At 36.5% G+C, this 18,969-nt stretch overlaps 1 protein-coding gene across 1 annotated transcript in view; it reads left to right on the plus strand.

Annotated features, from left to right (window-relative positions):
• ABCC2 (ATP binding cassette subfamily C member 2) overlaps positions 1-18,969 on the plus strand; it is a 71,605-nt gene that overhangs the window by 14,068 nt on the left and 38,568 nt on the right. The window contains exons 3-9 of the mRNA XM_031956244.1: positions 6,908-7,033; positions 8,641-8,775; positions 9,439-9,558; positions 10,059-10,114; positions 12,990-13,221; positions 16,046-16,221; positions 17,730-17,907. Of these exons, the coding sequence (XP_031812104.1) occupies positions 6,908-7,033; positions 8,641-8,775; positions 9,439-9,558; positions 10,059-10,114; positions 12,990-13,221; positions 16,046-16,221; positions 17,730-17,907 (1,023 nt within the window). The remainder of the gene's footprint in view (positions 1-6,907; positions 7,034-8,640; positions 8,776-9,438; positions 9,559-10,058; positions 10,115-12,989; positions 13,222-16,045; positions 16,222-17,729; positions 17,908-18,969) is intronic.

Consider the following 18,969-nt stretch of genomic DNA (forward strand, 5'->3'; position numbering starts at 1 on the left):
AAGCTATTATAAGTTCATGAAGCTCTCTTTTCATCTTTAGCCTTCTAATTTGATGTTGCTTTTAACATATGAGGAAACTGAGGTCTAGAGATGTTGCTTGATTTGTCATCTGACTATGAAAACACAGATTTGTGCTCTTTCTTATGTAACAAACATCAATGGTATTATCACAACTAGCAGAAATAATAGCTCGTGGCATTTTATGTTTATGTTTTTTGTTCAAAACTCTTTTCTTATAGTAAATAACTTGGGCAAGCATTATTATTTTTATTATAGATGAGAAATCTGAAGCTTGTGGAAATGAAGGGTCTTTCATTACTTATAAATGGCAAAACAGAGATTCAAACAGGTGGTTCATTTGTTATGTGGATACTCTCTTATTTGATATGCTGCAAATTTCACAAATACTTTTTTTTAAAATAAGAAATAGTTCAGAAAGAAACATTCTCAGACAAATAGGCTAATTTACAAATGTATGTGTGAGAGAGACAGAGGCAGAGAAAGACAAAGTGACAAAGAGAGGGAGTGGGAGAGAGGGAATAACTTGGAGTAAGAGGGACTGGGTTTAAACTCTGCCTCTGATGTTAATTAGAATGGTCTGGATCAAACCAGTTAGCAAAGTGCTTGGAAATAAATATTTTTCATTTGCTAAGGTCTGAGGGTGAAAATATAACTCTGAGATAGTTTCTGTCCTAAGGGTGTTTTCATCCTAATGAGGTAGAGAACAACACAGGTAGGGAACTGAGCTAAGGGAGGACTTAATTCCTACAAATCTGTTTGCTTATCTATAAAATGAGAGGATCGAGTCAGATCGCCTCTAAGATCCCTTCTATCTCTAAATCTTTGATCCTTGTGAATTATGACCTTAAATGACTTTGTGTAAATTGGTTTTAATTGACCTAGGTCCAATACTTTTAGGTTATAATCCATTAATACTCAGAAAAGAAAGTTCAGGAGTTTTGAAAGATACAATCTGGGGGAAAAAAAATGTCTGCAACAGTTAAATTGATAGACAGTCTTGGTCACTTCAAATTAGGACTTGTTAATAAGGGAATTTTGTGAGGAATATCTCCCTTACCCAGGATGAGGAGGACAATGAAGTAAAAAAATAATTGAGGCCCCATCATGAAAACAGATAATGAAAAGCTTATTGGATTTCCTTAGTTAAAGTTTATATGACCAAAGGTTAGGATTTCAATCCTACCCCACTCTCTGGGACCAGTTATTTCCTCACAAAGGTTAACAAAACTCTAAGTAACATCTCTAAGAAGTCAAAGTTTCCAATCAATTTAACATTTGCAAATGATTTTTAAAACTTGAATCTTTTTAAAGATTTAGTCCCTGGGGCATCTCAGGTTTAAAGCACTCTGTGGGTAAGTATTCCTTTCTAAAGGTTTTAACTATAGCTCATGAAACTTTATTTTTATTTTTTTCCAATTCTTTGGTAGATGTTAGTTCAAAATAAAATTTAATCAAATAGCACAGCAAATAAAATGACTAAACCTCCAATGCCACAGGAAGTATACTTTCCTACCTGTTACCACCCCACTAGAGGAAGAGAATACACAGAAAGAACATATTTGACTATATGGAGTGTATTGTCATAAGGAATAAGGATGACCAGGGAACATCTTAGGAATCTATGGGCGAGGGCACATTCATGGCTTATAGAGCTGCTACTGTTTCCTAGTGATTGTATCATGTTGTTCTTTGCTGGACACATATCTCTGGTCTCTGTTGGACATTATGTTGACTTTGTGAGGGGATCTTTCTTGGTCTCAGAGATATTTGGGCTTCTCTATGCTACCAGCTTCTAGGTTTCATGTTTTCAAAATCACGAACTCTCTATATTGACTCCTTGCTAAGAGGTAGCTACTAGGAAGCCACTTCCTGATAAAAGGAGACTGATAGCTCTTTGGTCATAGGTTATGAGGCACAACACATAATTAAGGTCAATTTTACAAAATCCAGGGAAAATGCCCTAAAGACATAATTAAGCCCATTCTTGGTCCTCCAATTCTAAACCCAAACGCCTTCTACTGTACCATACTGTCTCTTTCTATCATGCCAGTGAGCTGTTTATATGTGTTTGGTAGACTAGAGACATCCAGAACCTCAGAGGTCTTTTTTTTTTTTAAACCATCCCCCTGTGTGGTACAGCAAGTCCTAACTTAAAATGATTACTCAGAAGTATCTCTTTTTTACTTCTTTTTTTTCCTTTTTTTTTATTATAGCTTTTTATTTACAAAACATATGCATGGGTAATTTTTCAACATTGACCCTTGCAAAACCTTCTGTTCCAACTTTTCCCCTCCTTCCCCCCACTCCTTCCCCTAGATGACAGACAATCCCATCCATGTTAAATATGTTAAAGTATATGTTAAAGATAATATATGTGTATATATTTATATGGTTATCTTGCTGCACAAGAAAAATAGGATCTAGAAAGAAAGAAAAAAGCCTGAGAGGGAAAACAAAAATGCAAGCAAACAACAACAGAAAGAGCTGAAATGCTATGTTATGGTCCACACTCATTTCCCATAGTTCTCTCCCTGGGTGTAGCTGATTATCTTTATCACTGAACAATTGGAACTGGTTTGAATCATCTCATTGTTGAAGAGGGCCACATCTATCAGAATTGATTATCGTATAGTCTTGTTGTTACCGTGAATAATGATCTCCTGGTTCTGCTCATTTCACTGAGCATCAGTTCATGTTAGTCTCTCCAGGTCTCTCTGAAATCATCCTGCTGGTCATTTCTTACAGAACAATAATATTTCATAACATTCATGTACCATAACTTATTCTGCCATTTTCCAATTGATGGGCATCCACTTAGTTTCCAGTTTCTTGCCACAAACATTTTTGCACATGTTGTCCCTTTCCCTCCTTTAAGATCTCTTTGGGATATAAGCCCAGTAGTAACACTGTTGGATCAAAGGGTATGCACAGTCTGATAACTTTTTGAGCATAGTTCCAAATTGCTTTCCAGAATGGCTGGATCCATTCACAATTCCACCAAAAATGTATCAATATCCCAGTTTTCCCACATCCCCTCCAACATTCATTATTATCGTTTCCTGTCATCTTAGCCAATCTGAAAGGTGTGTAGTGGTATTTCAGAGTTGTCTTAATTTGCATTTCTCAGAGATATCTCAAAGTGAAGAACAGAAGTTTTATTAGAATCGCATGAGAAGTGGACGGTCCACTCATTGCAGTTCTCCAGAGAGTGAAGGCTATGGTCACAGAAATTAAGGACAATTATATAGTCAAAACCCATAAGAATCCATAACCCTCCTCTCCCCTTATCAGGTTAATTTTCACCGCCTGCTTAAATGGAAATTTTAGCCAAGCCAATATAGTTGGCTTATTGCAGATATGTTTAGCTAAGTTTATGGTGTTCAGCTTCACAAGGTTTACAAATACTTACTCGAATTAGTATGAGCATCCTATTATAAGGTTTGTACAAAGAATTTCATTTTCCAAACCCATCAGATCTTCATAGACTACATTTAGGTTATAGGGGCAGCTAGGTGGTGCAGTGGATAGAGCACCAGCTCTGAATTCAAGAGGACCTGAATTCAAATCTGATCTCAGACACTTAACACTTCTTAAGCTGTGTGACCCTGGGCAAGTCACTTAACTTCAATTGCTTCAGGAAAAAAAAAATTTTTAGGTTATAGATTCAATATACTTTAGTTAATAATTTTATGAGAAATGATATACTCCTTCACAATAAGAAAATTTATTTAGAAGTAAGTAATCCATTAAGCTAGAATAACCAAGGATACTTAGTTTAACTCAGGCTTCCTCAATCAGTAAACACAAATATCTAGTTTGGAGACTTCTTGAATATCTGCAGGCCATTAAATAATTAGTCATGTTTTTCTCTAAGCATTTAAGTAAAGGTCCAGAAGGTTATCTCAAGTATTTCTGCTAGAAGAGCAAGTCTTTTGCTCTTCTTCCCAGAACCTTAAATGATTAAAAGACCCTTGGAGTCTTGAATTTCCCATTATTCTAAGAATTGTTCTAACAAGTCCCCAGTTTCCTGTTTCACTCACCCCATTCCCCTCTATTTTCCTGAGATCCTTCCAAACATATCTCCTATATTGTCATGGGCCTCAGAACATATCATTCTTCATCAAGTTTTGTTCCTGAGGAAAGTGTAATGTTTTCAGGTCAAAGTTTATCTGTCGGCAAGCAGTAGAAATGAACCCCGTATCTCTTACCTCAGGAGAAAGCAATAAAAACAGATTCCACTAGTGAGGATACACAATTGCTGAGGTTTCTTCCTTTTCCTTGTTAAATATTGATAGCCAGGGAAGAAAATATTTTCTCACAGGAGACATGGAATCTTGAGTAACAGAAATAGTGGATTTTTGGAACCGAAGAACAGGAATTTACATTTAGTTTTTTTTAAAACTTTGTCAGGCACATTTCTACATTTCATCCAGATATTTTGGATCCCTACCTCTCCCACTTTTTCTAGGACTTGGCATCATAAATTCAATTGCAAAAACATTTGTTAAACCCTTATTACATATTTAACATGTATTGGTCATCCTGCCATCTAGGGGAGGGGATGGGGGAAAGGAAGGGAAAAATTGGAACAAAAGGTTTGGCAATTGTCAATGCTGAAAAATTATCCATGCATATAACTTGTAAATAAAAAGCTATTAAAATTTTTAAAAAACCCTTATTACATGCAAGACATGGTGTCAGAGGCTGGGATTATAAAGACAAAATTCTCTAAAAGGGCACTTGCCCTTAAGAAGAGGCAGCATGGATCGGATATTTCAGAAAAGTTGGCCTTTTAAGCTGGAGTTCTGGTGCATACTATTTATATGACCATGGGCAAGTTACTTCTAGGACCTCAGTTTCTTTATTTGTAAATTGAAGGTACTAAAAAAAAAAAATGACTTCTGAGATTACCTCCAGCTCTAAATCTGTGATCCCTTGATTCTGTGGTTACTGAAAAGATACCAAGATAAGAAATGCAAAATAGTTTGAAGAAAAGAGTATTGGTGACTAAGGTATCTTGAAAGGGTCATAATGAAGATATTGCTGAAAATGAGCCAGATTGGCTAAGAAGTCAAAGATTCTAAGGTGGAGATGGAGCATACTGGAAGATCTGAGCAAAGACTCAAAGGGAGAAGATAAAATCTGAATTCAGGAAACAACAAATAGGCCAAGTTTGTTGAAACATGAATGTATTTTTATATAACCTCTTTCAGACTGGTTGCTCCCTTGGGAAGGAGGGAGAGAAAAAAGGGAGGGAGAAAATTTTGGAGGTCAAAATCTTACAAAGATGAATGTTGAAAACAATTTTTACATGTAATTGGGGGAAGGGAATGGATTAATAATAATAAGCATTAATAACTAAGAATGCTTTAAAAAAAAAAGAAAGAAACATAAGGTTTGTGAAGAGGAGCAATGTGAAATGTGCTGGGAAATGTATGATAGAACCAGATGGTTCAAGGGCTTTAAATGACAAATTGTTTTTTATCCTAAAGGCAATAGGGAACCACTAAAAACTCTTGAGGCATTTTATTTTGTCACTACTTTCATTCTTGAGTTCCTTATAATCTAGCTTCCACCCTACTGCTCTACTGGTACAGGTCTCTCAAGGATTCTCCTAGTCACCAAATGCAATGGGATTTTTCTCATTCCTCATCCTTTCTGACCTCTGCTGTATTTGATACTTCTGCCCTTTCTTCTTGAAACTCTTTCTTATTCTTCCTCTCTCTTTTTCTCCTGCCTCTCTTTCCTTCTCTTACCTTCTCCCTTCTTTTCTTCCTTCCTCCTCCTCTCCCTATTTGCTTCCTCCTCTCACTCTCTCCTTATTCCCCCTCTCCCTCTTTCCTTCTTCCTCTCCCTCTCTTTCTCTTCCTTTCTCTCTGTCTCTCTCTGCTTATACTATACTTTTTTACTTCCCCTCATATTCCTTCAGACAGTCTTGTTCAATAAACTTTGATTATTCTTTGTTTTTATTCTTTTAACTGTGGATTTTCATTAAAGTGTGCTTAATTATTATAAAGAAATATAACTTCTCTGAAATATGGCTAATGTAGGAGATGGAGGAATTAATGCAGGAAATGTATCAGTTACATGTCCATACATAAGTCAATGGTCTGTTTTATCAGCACTTTCAGCTAGGGTCTCGTCAGTCAGTCTCTAGGATGTTACCTTTGTCTGTCCTCTGAGACTGCCCTCAGTCCTGGGGCAGGAGCACAGGATTGGCTAGAGTTGGGATGACAATGGAAGCTTAACACCTTGACCTTTTTGAAAACTCCTAATAGTCATCTTACTAAATATTCTATTGGAACCAATATATATTATTTGTAAATCTTTTGTCTTATAGAAATTAGTTCCATAGGAACTCAATAGATCACAGATTCACTAGAAACATTAATCCAGGGCTTCTTAAACTTTTTTCCAATCATGACTCTTTTTGCCTGAGAAATTTTTATGTGACCCCGTTTGTATAGGAATATAGGTATACAAATCAACCAATTACTAATCATAAATCATAATTTCATGACCCTTAAATTCAGTTATGTGACCCTACATGGGGTAATAACTAACAGTTTAAGAAGTTTTGTTCTAGACCAGGGGTTCTTAATCTTTTGGGTATCATGGGTTCTTTAGCAGTATGGTGAAGCCTAATGGACCTCTTCTCAGAATATCTTTAAATCAAATGTAAATTTAAATATACATATACAATAAAAACTAAAATATGCATAAATTAAAATTAAGAGTGACAAATGAAATTGCTGATAGTGAAATACTGTCATAATTTTTTTTTTCAAATTCACAGTTCTGAGGTTAAAACCCTGTGATTTAGTCTCGTCTCCTGGATTTATATTTGAGAATGACCTCCTAACTTTAGCTTTTTTTCTCTTCTCAGGTGCTTGTTGTGCTACTTCTAATTACATCAGTCATAGAATTGGCCCTCACCATTGTTGAAAGCCAGGAACAGCCCACTCCACCCCCTGTTCAGTACACTAATCCGTGTCTCTTCATAGTTACCTGGGTAAGAAGTATCACCAGCCTCTGAGCCTGAAATTTGTTCTCATATGATGAAATGAGAACACTTCATGAGTCATTGTATCATAGTATCCTTTAAAACAGAAAGGGACTTTTAAGGAATATTTTACTCGAGGAGAACAGCTAAATGGTGCAGTAATTGGAACACAGTCCCTGGAGTCAGGAGGACCTGAGTTCAAATGTGGCCTCAGACACTTAATTTGTACTAGCTGTGTGACCCTGGTCAAGTCACCTAACCCCAATTGTCTTGTTAAAACAATAACAAAGAAAGAAAGAAGGAAAAAAGTTAATAAATAAAAGAAATATTTTAGTCCAGTCTCTTCATTATCTGGATGAGGAACTGAGTCAAACAAAGACTGTGTGACTGGCAGAGCTAGGATTAGAACTCAGGTCTCCTAATACCCATTCCCATTCCAATGAACTTTCCACCAATTCCTTCCAATCTGAATATTGCCTCTAAGGGAGCTGCTGTACTACAGGAGGAAATAGATTATAAAAGGATAAGACTGGAGAATGGGTAATTTTCGGTTTTTAGCTTTCTAATAGGCATCAATTGTGGACTCATCCCCTGAAGTGAAATGATAGCTTTAAGAATTTAGATAATGGAATTATATAATGCAAATTTGAACCTCTTATTTTATATAACTCCATAAACATTTATTAAGTAGATAAATGTTATAGGTTCCAGGACCATTACAATGGTTAGAGAAGAAATGGCCTCTGCCCTGACAGGGAATGAAGATAATGTAATAATTGTGATCCGGTACCAAACCGAGCTTTCTTTGAATGTCTTCCCCAAAGGGACAGATGAGGAAACTAAGCCTCAGAATATCTAAATGCTCCAGATGATAGTGGCAAAGCCAAGACTGGAAACAATCTCTCCTTTCTTCCAAGCCATCAGCCTTTCTGCTCCTTCCTAGAGTGTGAATGGCTTGTCTTATATCCTCCCATCTAATTACTGAGGATGAAATGTGAGTATCTTGATTTAAGCAGAGAGAGAAATTCAACTGATATGAATATAAAAATAATCACCCCTAGGTGATTCTCATCCTAGGAAGTCAGAGGCCAAACTCAGGTCGAAAGCTGTCTAGTATTATTTGTATAAACCTTCCCAAAAGGGATTGTGGAGAAACCATTATAGTTATATTCTTCTTTCTACCTTGAAGTATCTAAGACCAAAAATAGGTGAAAGAGATGAGGCTGCTAGCTTCTCTGATTCTTCGATTTGCTTTGACCAATATTAATAAGAATATAGGCACAGAGATCTTACATCTTTTTGTCTTTAATCACACTATTATAGATTCATTTTGTTGGGTTTAGAAATCTTTTTCTTTTTACTCCTACAGTTCTCCTGTTCCAATGCAGAGGACATCATTCTTATTAATTTTAGTTCACTGCTAGCTGATAACTAGTTGGGTGACTGGAGGATTGTTTCCTAGGGTCTGGGGATGGGGAAGAAGGGGACTGATAGGGGAAAGGAAGATAAACATTTCTGGCTACTGTTTTTCCTTGGGTCTCTTTCCCCATCCCCATCATGAATTCTATCATTCTATTAGTGAACAATGTTCTTACAAAGCATGGTTTTTTCTTTAGGTCCTAGTTTTGGTAATCCATCACTGCAAGAGATGGTGTGTAAATCAGGACTCTTGGGTACTGATTATGTTCTGGATTTTCTCTCTGGTTTGTGGAGTTTTCCAGTTCCAGACTTTTATCCGGATCCTCTTAAAGGTTAGAGAAGGGACAAGTTAATTGTACACTATTCCACAGTCCAATTCTTTTTATACAGCAAAATAACTGTATAGACATGTATACATATATTGTATTTAATGTATATTTTAACATATTTAACATGTATTGGTCAACCTGCCATCTGGGGGAGAGGGGTGGGGAGAAGGAGGGAAAAAATTGGAACAAAAGGTTTTGCAATTATCAATACTGAAAAGTTACCCATGCATATATCTTGTAAATAGAGAGCTATAATAATAATTTTTTTAAAAGGTTAGAGAAGGGAGAGAGGAAAAGGGGGAAGGTAAAAAAAGAGGGAGACAAAAATCCCTTAAGTTTAAGGAAATTGGGTTCCAACTGGAGTTATGATCATGGGACTTAATTATTGGTTCTAATCATTGGGAAAATATCTGGTCAGTCTAAAATGAGGCAACTAGTGTGTCATGGCAACTTTAGCAATGTCTTTGAAGTCTATGGACCGCTACTCAAAATAATGTTTAGAAGTACATAAAATATGTTGAATTACAGAAAATCAATCATATTAACATATAATTATCAATATAAATAAAAAAAACATGCTGATGGATTCTAGGTTAAGAAGCCTTGGTCTAGAATCAATTTGGAGGCACAATACTCTGGTTTTTTGACATTTATTTTTCTCTTTAGGGAAACAATTCCAATCTTGCTGAATTCTGCCTGTATTTCATCTCCTATGGCATTAAGCTCCTTACTCTGATAGTTTCATCTATTTCCGAGAGGACTCCAGAAACCAAAGCATCATCAAATGTGAGATTTTGTAATTTTGGCTTCTTACTCATAACACTATGGCATAGTTAGTCAGTCACCAATTAATATACATTTATAAATTGATTAATATGTTAGGCAGTGAGCTAGGTGTTGGGGGATACAAAATCAAAAGTGAAAACAGTCCCTTTCTTCAAAGCTTATATTGTTTTAGTTTTTTGAGAGATGGCAACCCCAGCAATCCCAAAAAGCCCAGGATAAAATGATAGCATTGACTTGTTGCCTTTAGAAGTATCTCCTATTCTTTAGCCTTAGACATTTCTATAACAGTCAGTTATTTTATAGGAAATTCCTGACGAATCATGTACCAATTATTAGCATATTGAGATCTTCAGACATGCTCAACAAACACTTTTGATTGGCAGATTCCAGGGCAACAGATTAGACTCAGGGAAATATCTGGCTTTTGGGAGAAAGAACTGTTCCTGATGTCAGATTTTCTTGTTTCTATGTCTGATTTTTCTTTTCTTTGTGTCTTGCAGAATCCATCTGCCACGGCCTCATTTTTAAGTTCCATTACCTTTAGCTGGTTTGACAGGTAGGACATACCTTGGGTATGGGTTGGTACTTCAGCTTTGTCTTTTTCCCTTCCCCCTCTCTTTCTAGAGGATATGGAAAGTCACATAAGAGTGGGTATGGTGTCAGGTTTTTTTTTATTCCCTCCTCTTTTAGACATAAAGCTTGCACTGTTAAGTCCAAGTGCTTTTTATTGATAAATGATGACCTATCAATCTGTCTTTAATCCCATTATTATCAATTCATTTCATTAGTTTTAAAAGTTTTTTGACTCTCTGAGTTCTCCTTTCAAATATATCTTAAGTATTATAAAATTGAACAACTGTATCAGCCAAGGTCAAAATTGTTCCTGCAAAATATACCATGGCTAATTTCAACATTTATTTATTAAGTACTAAGTATCCTGGAAGACAAAAAAGAGGGGAAAAAGATATGATCTCTGCCCTATAGACCTTACAGTCTAAGAGCAAACATGTTATTGCTTGGTTGTTTTAGTCAGGTTCAACTCTTCATGATCCCATTTGGGGTTTTCTTGGCAAAGATACTAGAATGGCTAGCTCATTTTACAAATGAAGAAACTGAGGCAGACAGGGTTCAGTGACATGCCCAGGGTCACATATCCAGTAAGTACCTGAGGCCAGATTTGAAGTCACAAAGCCATCCTTCTGACTTCAGGCTCCAAGCTCTGTGCACTGAGGTACCACTTAGTTGCATACAGCAGAGATAATAAATCTCCATGTAGCAAGGGCCACATAATAGCATATAAATAAAAAAAACTTCCGTACTTCTGAAAAGGTAGAAATCAGTTTCAGCTGGACTTTTCATAAAAGACTTCATAGAGATAGTCTTGATGGATGGATAGACTTCTGTTGTTATTGTTTTTGTAATAGTTTGTTTTTTATTTTTCAAAATACATGCAAAGATAGTTTTCAACATTTATCCTCACAAAATTTTGAATTTCATATTTTTCTCCCTTCCTCTCTCTCTCTCCTCCCTCCTGTAGACAACAAGCAATCCAATATAGGTTAAACATGTGCAATTCTTCTATACATATCACATATATCATGCTGTATAAAAAAGATAAAAAAGGGAAAAAATGAAGGGAAAAAACCAAGCAAGTAAATAACAACAAAAAAGGCGAAAATACTATGTTGTGATCCACATTCAGTTCCCATAGTCTCACTTTGGATGCAGATGGTGCTCTCCACCACAAATCTATTGGAATTGGCCTGAATCACCTCGTTGTTAAAAAGAGTCAGGTGGTTGGATCGACTTTTGATAGGCAGAGGCATGGATAGGGCATTGGACAAATTGGGAAGACTTGAATTTGATTCCTGCCTCAGATCCAAACTCTGTGACCCGGGTAGGTCAGTTTTCTTATCTGTAGAATGGGGTTACCCCCAATAGCCCCCATCTCACAGGGTATTTTGAGGAGCAAATGAGATCACACATTCAAAGTGCTTTGCAAACCATAAAGTGGATCTTTAAATGCTAATTATGATTAGGATGCTTGTGAGGAAGAATGATTCTCGGGAGAGGGAAAGCCATGAGTAAAAAACTAAGGGCAAAAAAGATTAAAAAGCAAGTTCAGAAAATAATGAATAGAGCAGTATGGATAGGGATGGACAGGAGATAAACCTGGAAAGGTTGTTGCAAGATTTATAGAGGTACTTGAAGGGCAAGTTAAGAAGTCTAGGAATGGTGACTCGTTGAACAGAGGAGGTGACATAATCCACCCAGTACTCTGTGAAGATTAATTTGATGGCATTTTGTTGTGCAGAAAGTCTTAGGAATTCAGAGAGCCCTTAGGCTATACTGCTAACTCTCTTGAATCTCCATACTCAGACCATAAAATGTTATAGAAAGAAACCTAGAAAGCCAGGTTGAAGCCAGGTTGTGACGAATTTTGTATTTGTACTCCAGAGGCATTAGGGAGATACTGCTGATCAGATCTGCACTTAGGGGAAAATCACTATAACAGCTATTTGGAACATAGGTTGGAAAATGGAAGGCAGGGAAACCAGTTATTTCAGATGAGAGGGGATAAGATTTATTTCCTAGTACTTCCTATCTATGCTGAACTTTCCACCTCTTTTGTAATTTTCCACCATCCGTGTCTTTAGCCAGATTATTCATTCCAGCTAAAATGCCTCTTCCCCTACCAACTTGATAACACATTTCTGGCTACCATAATTCTGTCAGTCCATACTGGCCATCGCTATGAAGTCTTCTATGAAAAAGTCCAGCCAAAAATGATCTTTCCTTTTATGAAATTTAATAGTATTCTGTTTAGATCATGGAACTGCCACATAAAGCTTTGTATTCTGTATATGTCATCCACAACTAATCTATAAGTGGCAGAGATCATCTTTGTTCATTTTTTTTAATGTCAGTGTGTCTAGTAGGGGACTTTAATAAATATTTGTTGAAGGGGTCAATGGGAGAGATATTATGGAGAGAAAAAAACAAAAAAGATTTAAAGAACAAAGGTTTGGTCAATAAAAATGTATTTTTACAAAAGTAACAACAAAGGAAAGACTCAACAATGTTATATGCCGCAGGGAGATCAAGGAGGGTTGGGGCTTCATTGTGTTGATTTAGTGGTTGTTGGTGACCACTGTGCTTGTGCTTGGACCATTTTCCATAGAAAGCTGAGGTAGAAGATGATGAGCAGTTGGTAAGGAAATGATTGGGGAAAATTAGTCAGAAAAAAAAATTAAGGAAACAGGAGGATGGAGGAAGCAGCAGAGTTAAGTGAAAGTTATGTCTTTGCTTATTTGTTTTTGTTTTTTTTAAGGTGGGAGAAAAGTGAGAAGGGAAAGCATCTAATGAGAAAAGTGTTACTGGAAGTTCCTTTCTGGCTATGACTCGATAATCTTGTGAACTTTCTTTTGCAGTATCATTGTGAAAGGTTATAAACATCCCTTGACCTTGGAAGATGTCTGGGAGTTGAACGAAGACCAGAAAACCCAAAAACTCTCTAATATTTTTGCAAAACACATGGAAAAAGGAATAAAGAAGGCCAGGAAGGCACTTCAGAAACGGTGTCAGAAGAGAAAATCCCAGGAGAAATCTGAAACCCAGATGAATGGCCCAAACATTAGTCAGAGCCAAGACAACCTTGTGTTGGTAACTTTCTTAGCGCATGGCTGAACATGTGTGTGTGTCTGTATACATGCAAATGCTGTCCTATCTCAGGTACATATCAACGTACCTGGTAATAATAGAGAGGATGATGCCCTATATTTTTAAATACTTTACAATTTTTAAATGCTTTTAGATAGATTATTTCATTTGATCCTTGCCATGATACCAATGGTATATGGATAAGGTATTTTTATCCTCATTGGCAGATGACTGAGACTTGGAGAGATTCAAGTGATTCATTCCAAGGGATACAGCATGAGGCTGAATTAAGGCCAGAAATTAAAAGTTCTAGTGCCTGATTGAGGGCTTTTTAATTGAGAGCAATACCAGAAAGTACATAGCTAAGTGCTATATTGTGCGTTCTAAGTCATAACTATTATAGAATGAAATTTACATCAGTAAAATGAGAAAGAAATGGCAAACCACTGTAGTATTTCTTCCAAGAAAACCCTCAAAAGGGGTCATGAATAATTGCACATGGCTAAAACAACTAAACAAAGATAGCTTTGGAAAGGAGGCTGGAATTTCAGCAAGCCTTAACTGCCTAAATTTAGTTGTTCTCCATAATTCTGCTCTTGGATCACTTGACTACATTTACTTTTAGATCTTTGGCTAAAATATCTAGAGGAAAGACTCTGCTGCATTCCAGTCCCACATTTCCAACTCCCTACTTAGTAACTTCAGTTGGACATCCCACTGACTTCTCAAGTTTAATACATCCAAAACTGAAATCATTTTCCTCCCTCAATAACTTCTTCCCCTGGTCTTTCATTTTCCTGTTAACAGCATTTATGTCCTTCAAGCTTAAAATCTGATAGTCAACTATGGTTCTTCTTTCTTTCTTTCCTTTAGTTCTTTTTTTTTTCTTCTTTTTAAATTTTTTTAAATAATAGCTTTTTATTTTCAAAATATGTGCAAAAATAGTTTTCAACATTCACCCTTACAAGACCTTGTGTTCCATATTTTTCTCCCTCTCTCTCTAGACAGTAAGTAATCCAATAAATTTAAACATATGTACTTCTTTTTTTTTTCATTTCTCTAATTTTTATTTAATTTTTTTTAAATAATAGTTTTTTGGGGCAGTTAGGTGGCATCATAGATAGAGCACAAACCCTGAAGTCAGGAGGACCTGAGTTCAAATCTAACCTCAGACACTTAACATTTCCTAGCTGTGTGACCCTAGGCAAGTCACTTAACCCCAATTGCCTCAGCAAAATAAAATAAAATAATAACTTTTATTTTCAAAATATATGCAGATAGTTCTTAACATTCATCCTTGCAAGACCTTGTGTTCCAATTATTTTTTCCTCTCTAGACAGTAAGTAATCCAATAAGGTTAAACATAAGTAATTCTTTTTTTTTTCATTTCTCTAATTTTTTTTAAATACTAGCTTTTTATTTTCAAAATATATGCAGATAGTTTTCAACATTCACCCTTGTAAGACTTGTGTTCCAAATTCTTTCTCCCTCTCTCCTCCCCTTACCCCCTCCGCTAAACAGCAAGTAATCCAATATCGGTTAAACATGTCCAATACATATTCCCATAGTTATTATGCTTGTGCAATTCTTCTGAACATATTTTATGTTTCTTATTTCTTCCCCCTATTTCCCCATCTGGACACACGCATGTTACTAAATCATAGGAAATATATCTCTGCAGTATCGTCTGCATGATCCTCTCCTTTTCATTTCATTTCCATGAAAGTCTAAGCAAAAAAGGAGCCAAGAGAGAGCTGCGTTCAAATCCCAGCTCTGACATTTACTGTGTGTTCCTGAATGAATCACTTAACTTCTCTGAGATGTCACAGAGTTGTTGTAAAGATTAAATAAACTAACATAGAATGAATATTGAAAACCTTAGGGCATTGTACAAAAATGTTGATTAGGAGTATTTCCACTTCCAATAAACAAGTCTAAGCCATCATTACCTCTTGCCCAAACTATAGTCCCCCTCCCTGGTCTCCTGGCTGCCAGTTTCTCACTGAATGTCTCCTACACGTCATTACCAGAAGATCTTAATGTAGCACAATGACCATCAGGCTACCTCCCAAGAACAGTTACCCTTAATTCCTGCAGTTCATTGTCCCACAGTCCCCTCCAGAGAGGTATTGTAGCCTGATACTGTTCAATGCTAAGTGATCACCAATTTAAGATTTTAGAATTTAGGGTAAAGACAATGAAACAATTAACTTATTGAATTGAAGGATCTTAAGTAAGTAGAAAGAAGAGGGTAAGACAAACTAAGGAGAGGATACAGCATAAGCAAAGGGACAGAGAATAAGAATGAGCATCAATGAGTTCCTGGAGATGATGAGAAGAATGAGCTGGATGGAGCAGAGTGAAAGACACATCCCATCAGTCGTGGCTGTACAAGGAATAATCATTAATGTATAAGCACTGGGGAAGTAGTAGTAGACTACCCGAGGGTTAGATGTGCTGGAGTTCAGAACTGAGAATAGGAAGGAGCAATATAGCCATTAGAGGTTGGATCAAGAGCCAAAACAAGTATCTGGAAAGAGCAGAGAAGATGGGAGAGACAGTCTGGGTTAAATATACACAATTTGAAAACTGGAAAAAGTGAGTCCAAAGGCAAGAATGCCTACCCATTACTCCAAATATGAAGAAATCTAGTTCTTTTTCATTTTCCCTGAGCTTTTAAATTTCTTTATATCACATATGAGCCTAAATCCTTACTGAAGAAGACACACATGAGCTTGGGTGGATATTCAAGTCTACTTTGTACTACTGTTAGGCACCTAACTCATGGTTCTTCTAACCTTTCTCAATGACTGATTTTTGCCCTTAGGAAGACATGAAGCAGAAAAAAAAGAAGAAAGAGTCAATAACAGGAACCTCTCAAGACTTTGCCAAGTCCTGGCTGATCAAAACTCTGTTTAACACCTTCCGTGGGGTTTTGATGAAATCCTTCTTCTACAAGCTGGTTCAAGACTTACTGACATTTCTGAGTCCTCAGCTCTTAAAGTGAGTTGTAGAGCATTGTTCTGCCTTTGTGGGCATAGAAGGCTGGTTTATCTAAGCAGAAGCCTGGATTCTATCAGCCCATTGCATTTTTCATTGCATGTAGTTGTTAAAAAAAAAAAAAAAAAAAAAAAAAAAAAAAAAAAAAGGAGTCCCTTTCCCTTTCTCCACCATCTCCTCCAAGGTTTTTTGACATGTAATCCTGTTTCTCTTTTTTCTATTCATGTGGTTATCATCATAGTAATGCAATACCCTCATAGTTAATCTTCCTTTTTCCAATCCATCTTCTGAGCAGTTGCCAAAATAATCTTTTTTTCTTTTTTTAAAATAATAATAATCAAAGTAATCTTTCTAAAGCACATCTGATTCTATTATTCCCTTAATCAAGAACTCTCAGTGGTTCCCTATTGCTTCCCTGACAATATACAAGCTGCTTGCTTATTTAAAGCCTTTTACAATCTGACTCCAACTTACCTTTCTAAACTTGTTTCACACAAATCTCCATCACACACTCTAATTCTGGACAAATTGGACAACTTGTTATTGCCTGATTATTTATTTCTCAAATCCAAACAGCCTATTGGCTGTTCCCCAATCTAGTCCTGTTTTTAACCACGTCACCTTAGAACTTCTTTGGATCTTCTTATTCTACAATAAGACGAGAAGTTTGGTTTAGTTGTTCTCTGACATTTTGCAAACCTATTTTTCCTGTAATCTGTTGAAAGCACTGTCCTAGGGGAGAAACCCTTTTAATTTCGATTGGAAGCATCTCAAGCTTACTTAATTTTTTTTTATTACAGCTTTTTATTTACAAGATATATGCATGGGTAATTTTTCAGCACTGACAATTGCAAAACCTTTTGTTCCAACTTTTCCCTCCTTCCTCCCACCCCCTCTCCTAGATGGCAGGTTGACTAATACATGTTAAATATGTTAAAGTATACATTAAATACAATATATGTATACATATCCATACAGTTATTTTGTCAAGCTTGCTTATCAAGCCCACAACTCCACCTGGGTAAGGGCAGCTATAATCCATTCAATCTACCCAATTTATACTCAAGACAGGCTCACTCAGAAGAAGAGGGGAGAAGGAAGGATAAGAAATGGGAAACCTAATCTCATTGCCTTACATTATCCACTCCACTTTTGCTATTCCCTTTAGGAAATAGATCTAAAGCTGGAAGTGACTTTAAATATCATTAAATACAACATCCTCATTTTGTGGATGATGAAACTGAGGGGGAGAGAGGATCTAAGGTCATAAAGTTAGTAAGTGGCAGATTTAGGATTTGAAACCAGACCCTTTGGATTACAAATCTGGTGCTCAGTAAAGGCAGGGGGCAGGGTGGAAGGGAAGTGGCTCTCAAGTCAGGAGGCTGATTAGTGCATCAATAATTCTAATCCCCAGTGATGTCAAGTGATGTCATGTACCTGTCTGCCAAAGTGAAGGATTCATGGTCCTTGGAGGTCTGGATGGTGTTACTTACTTGGCTTTTTTCTGGCAGGCTGATGATCTCATTTGCCAATGACTCCTCAAGTTATATATGGAAAGGCTATGTATGGTCTTCCCTCTTCTTTGTGGTGGCTCTCATCCAATCCTTCTGCCTTCAGTGGTACTTTCAGTACTGTTTCATCCTGGGCATGGATGTGCGGACAACCCTCATGGATTCCATTTATAGGAAGGTAAGTAGAATCATAGATCTCTTTCAGAAAATGGCTCCATGCTCACAAAGAGCTGCTACAATTGGAACTATCATAAGAAAACAAAAGAAGATCATTCTGGGGCTATTCTTTCTCACTATCATTTATGATTGGAGAACTGAAGAAAGTGAGTAGGCTTTTGTCCAAAGGCAAAAATGTAGTTAATTGTATGCTTCCTTAAGTCCAAGGAAGGGAAAATTAGTAGCTTTTTAATGCTGGCATTTGGGACATTCTCTGATTTCATATCATGCCCAAGAAATCTGGTGTGTCCTCCCACATAATGAATTTGTGAACTGAAACGATCATGAGACAAAGAGATTTGGGGAGAGAAGGGGCAATTGAGGTGGATTTAACCTGATGCACATACATGAGAACAAGAGTTTTATACCAACAGGATTCAGAGCCCAGAAATGACAAAATGTATCTGATAAAAGGCAATTACTTGACTTTAAGTATGGACTCTATCGTTCTCTCCCTCTAAAATCCTTTACTTGCTGTAAGTGGTCATCACTTCCCATGAGAATAAGAGTGAGAACAATGTTCCTCCATCCATTTTGTTCAATGGGTTTATACCAATAAGGCTCATACTCTAGAAGTAATGAACTATGTTTAAGAGAAAGGCAAGTCACTTTATATCAAGTGTGGATTCCATGGTTCTTTGCACTTCAAAAAGTCTTCACATGCTAAAAGTAGGCATACTTCCCAGATAGGGAGATGACTCAAAATGACATCGTTCAATCCATTCTCTCTGAAGCCAGAACCAATCATGTCATAAATTCTTTGTTAACTAATTATTTTCTCCTTGTTCTCTTATTTTCCTGAACAAAGGGCTGCCTTTAAGCCTTTCTCTTCCAGTTCTAAAGTGGTAACACTCTAGAGCAGCAGTTCTCAAAATATGGTCCAAGGAATCCTGAGAGTCTTTGAAACCTTTTCAGAGGGTCTACAAATTCAAAATCAGTTTTTATTTCTATTGTAGAGGGTATCCATAAATATAACCCACATAAACAAAAACTCTTTGGACAGATCCTCAGTATTTTTTAATAG

This window comes from Sarcophilus harrisii, chromosome 2, assembly GCF_902635505.1.
Source record: "Sarcophilus harrisii chromosome 2, mSarHar1.11, whole genome shotgun sequence".
In the NCBI taxonomy this organism is placed as follows: Eukaryota; Metazoa; Chordata; class Mammalia; order Dasyuromorphia; family Dasyuridae; genus Sarcophilus; species Sarcophilus harrisii.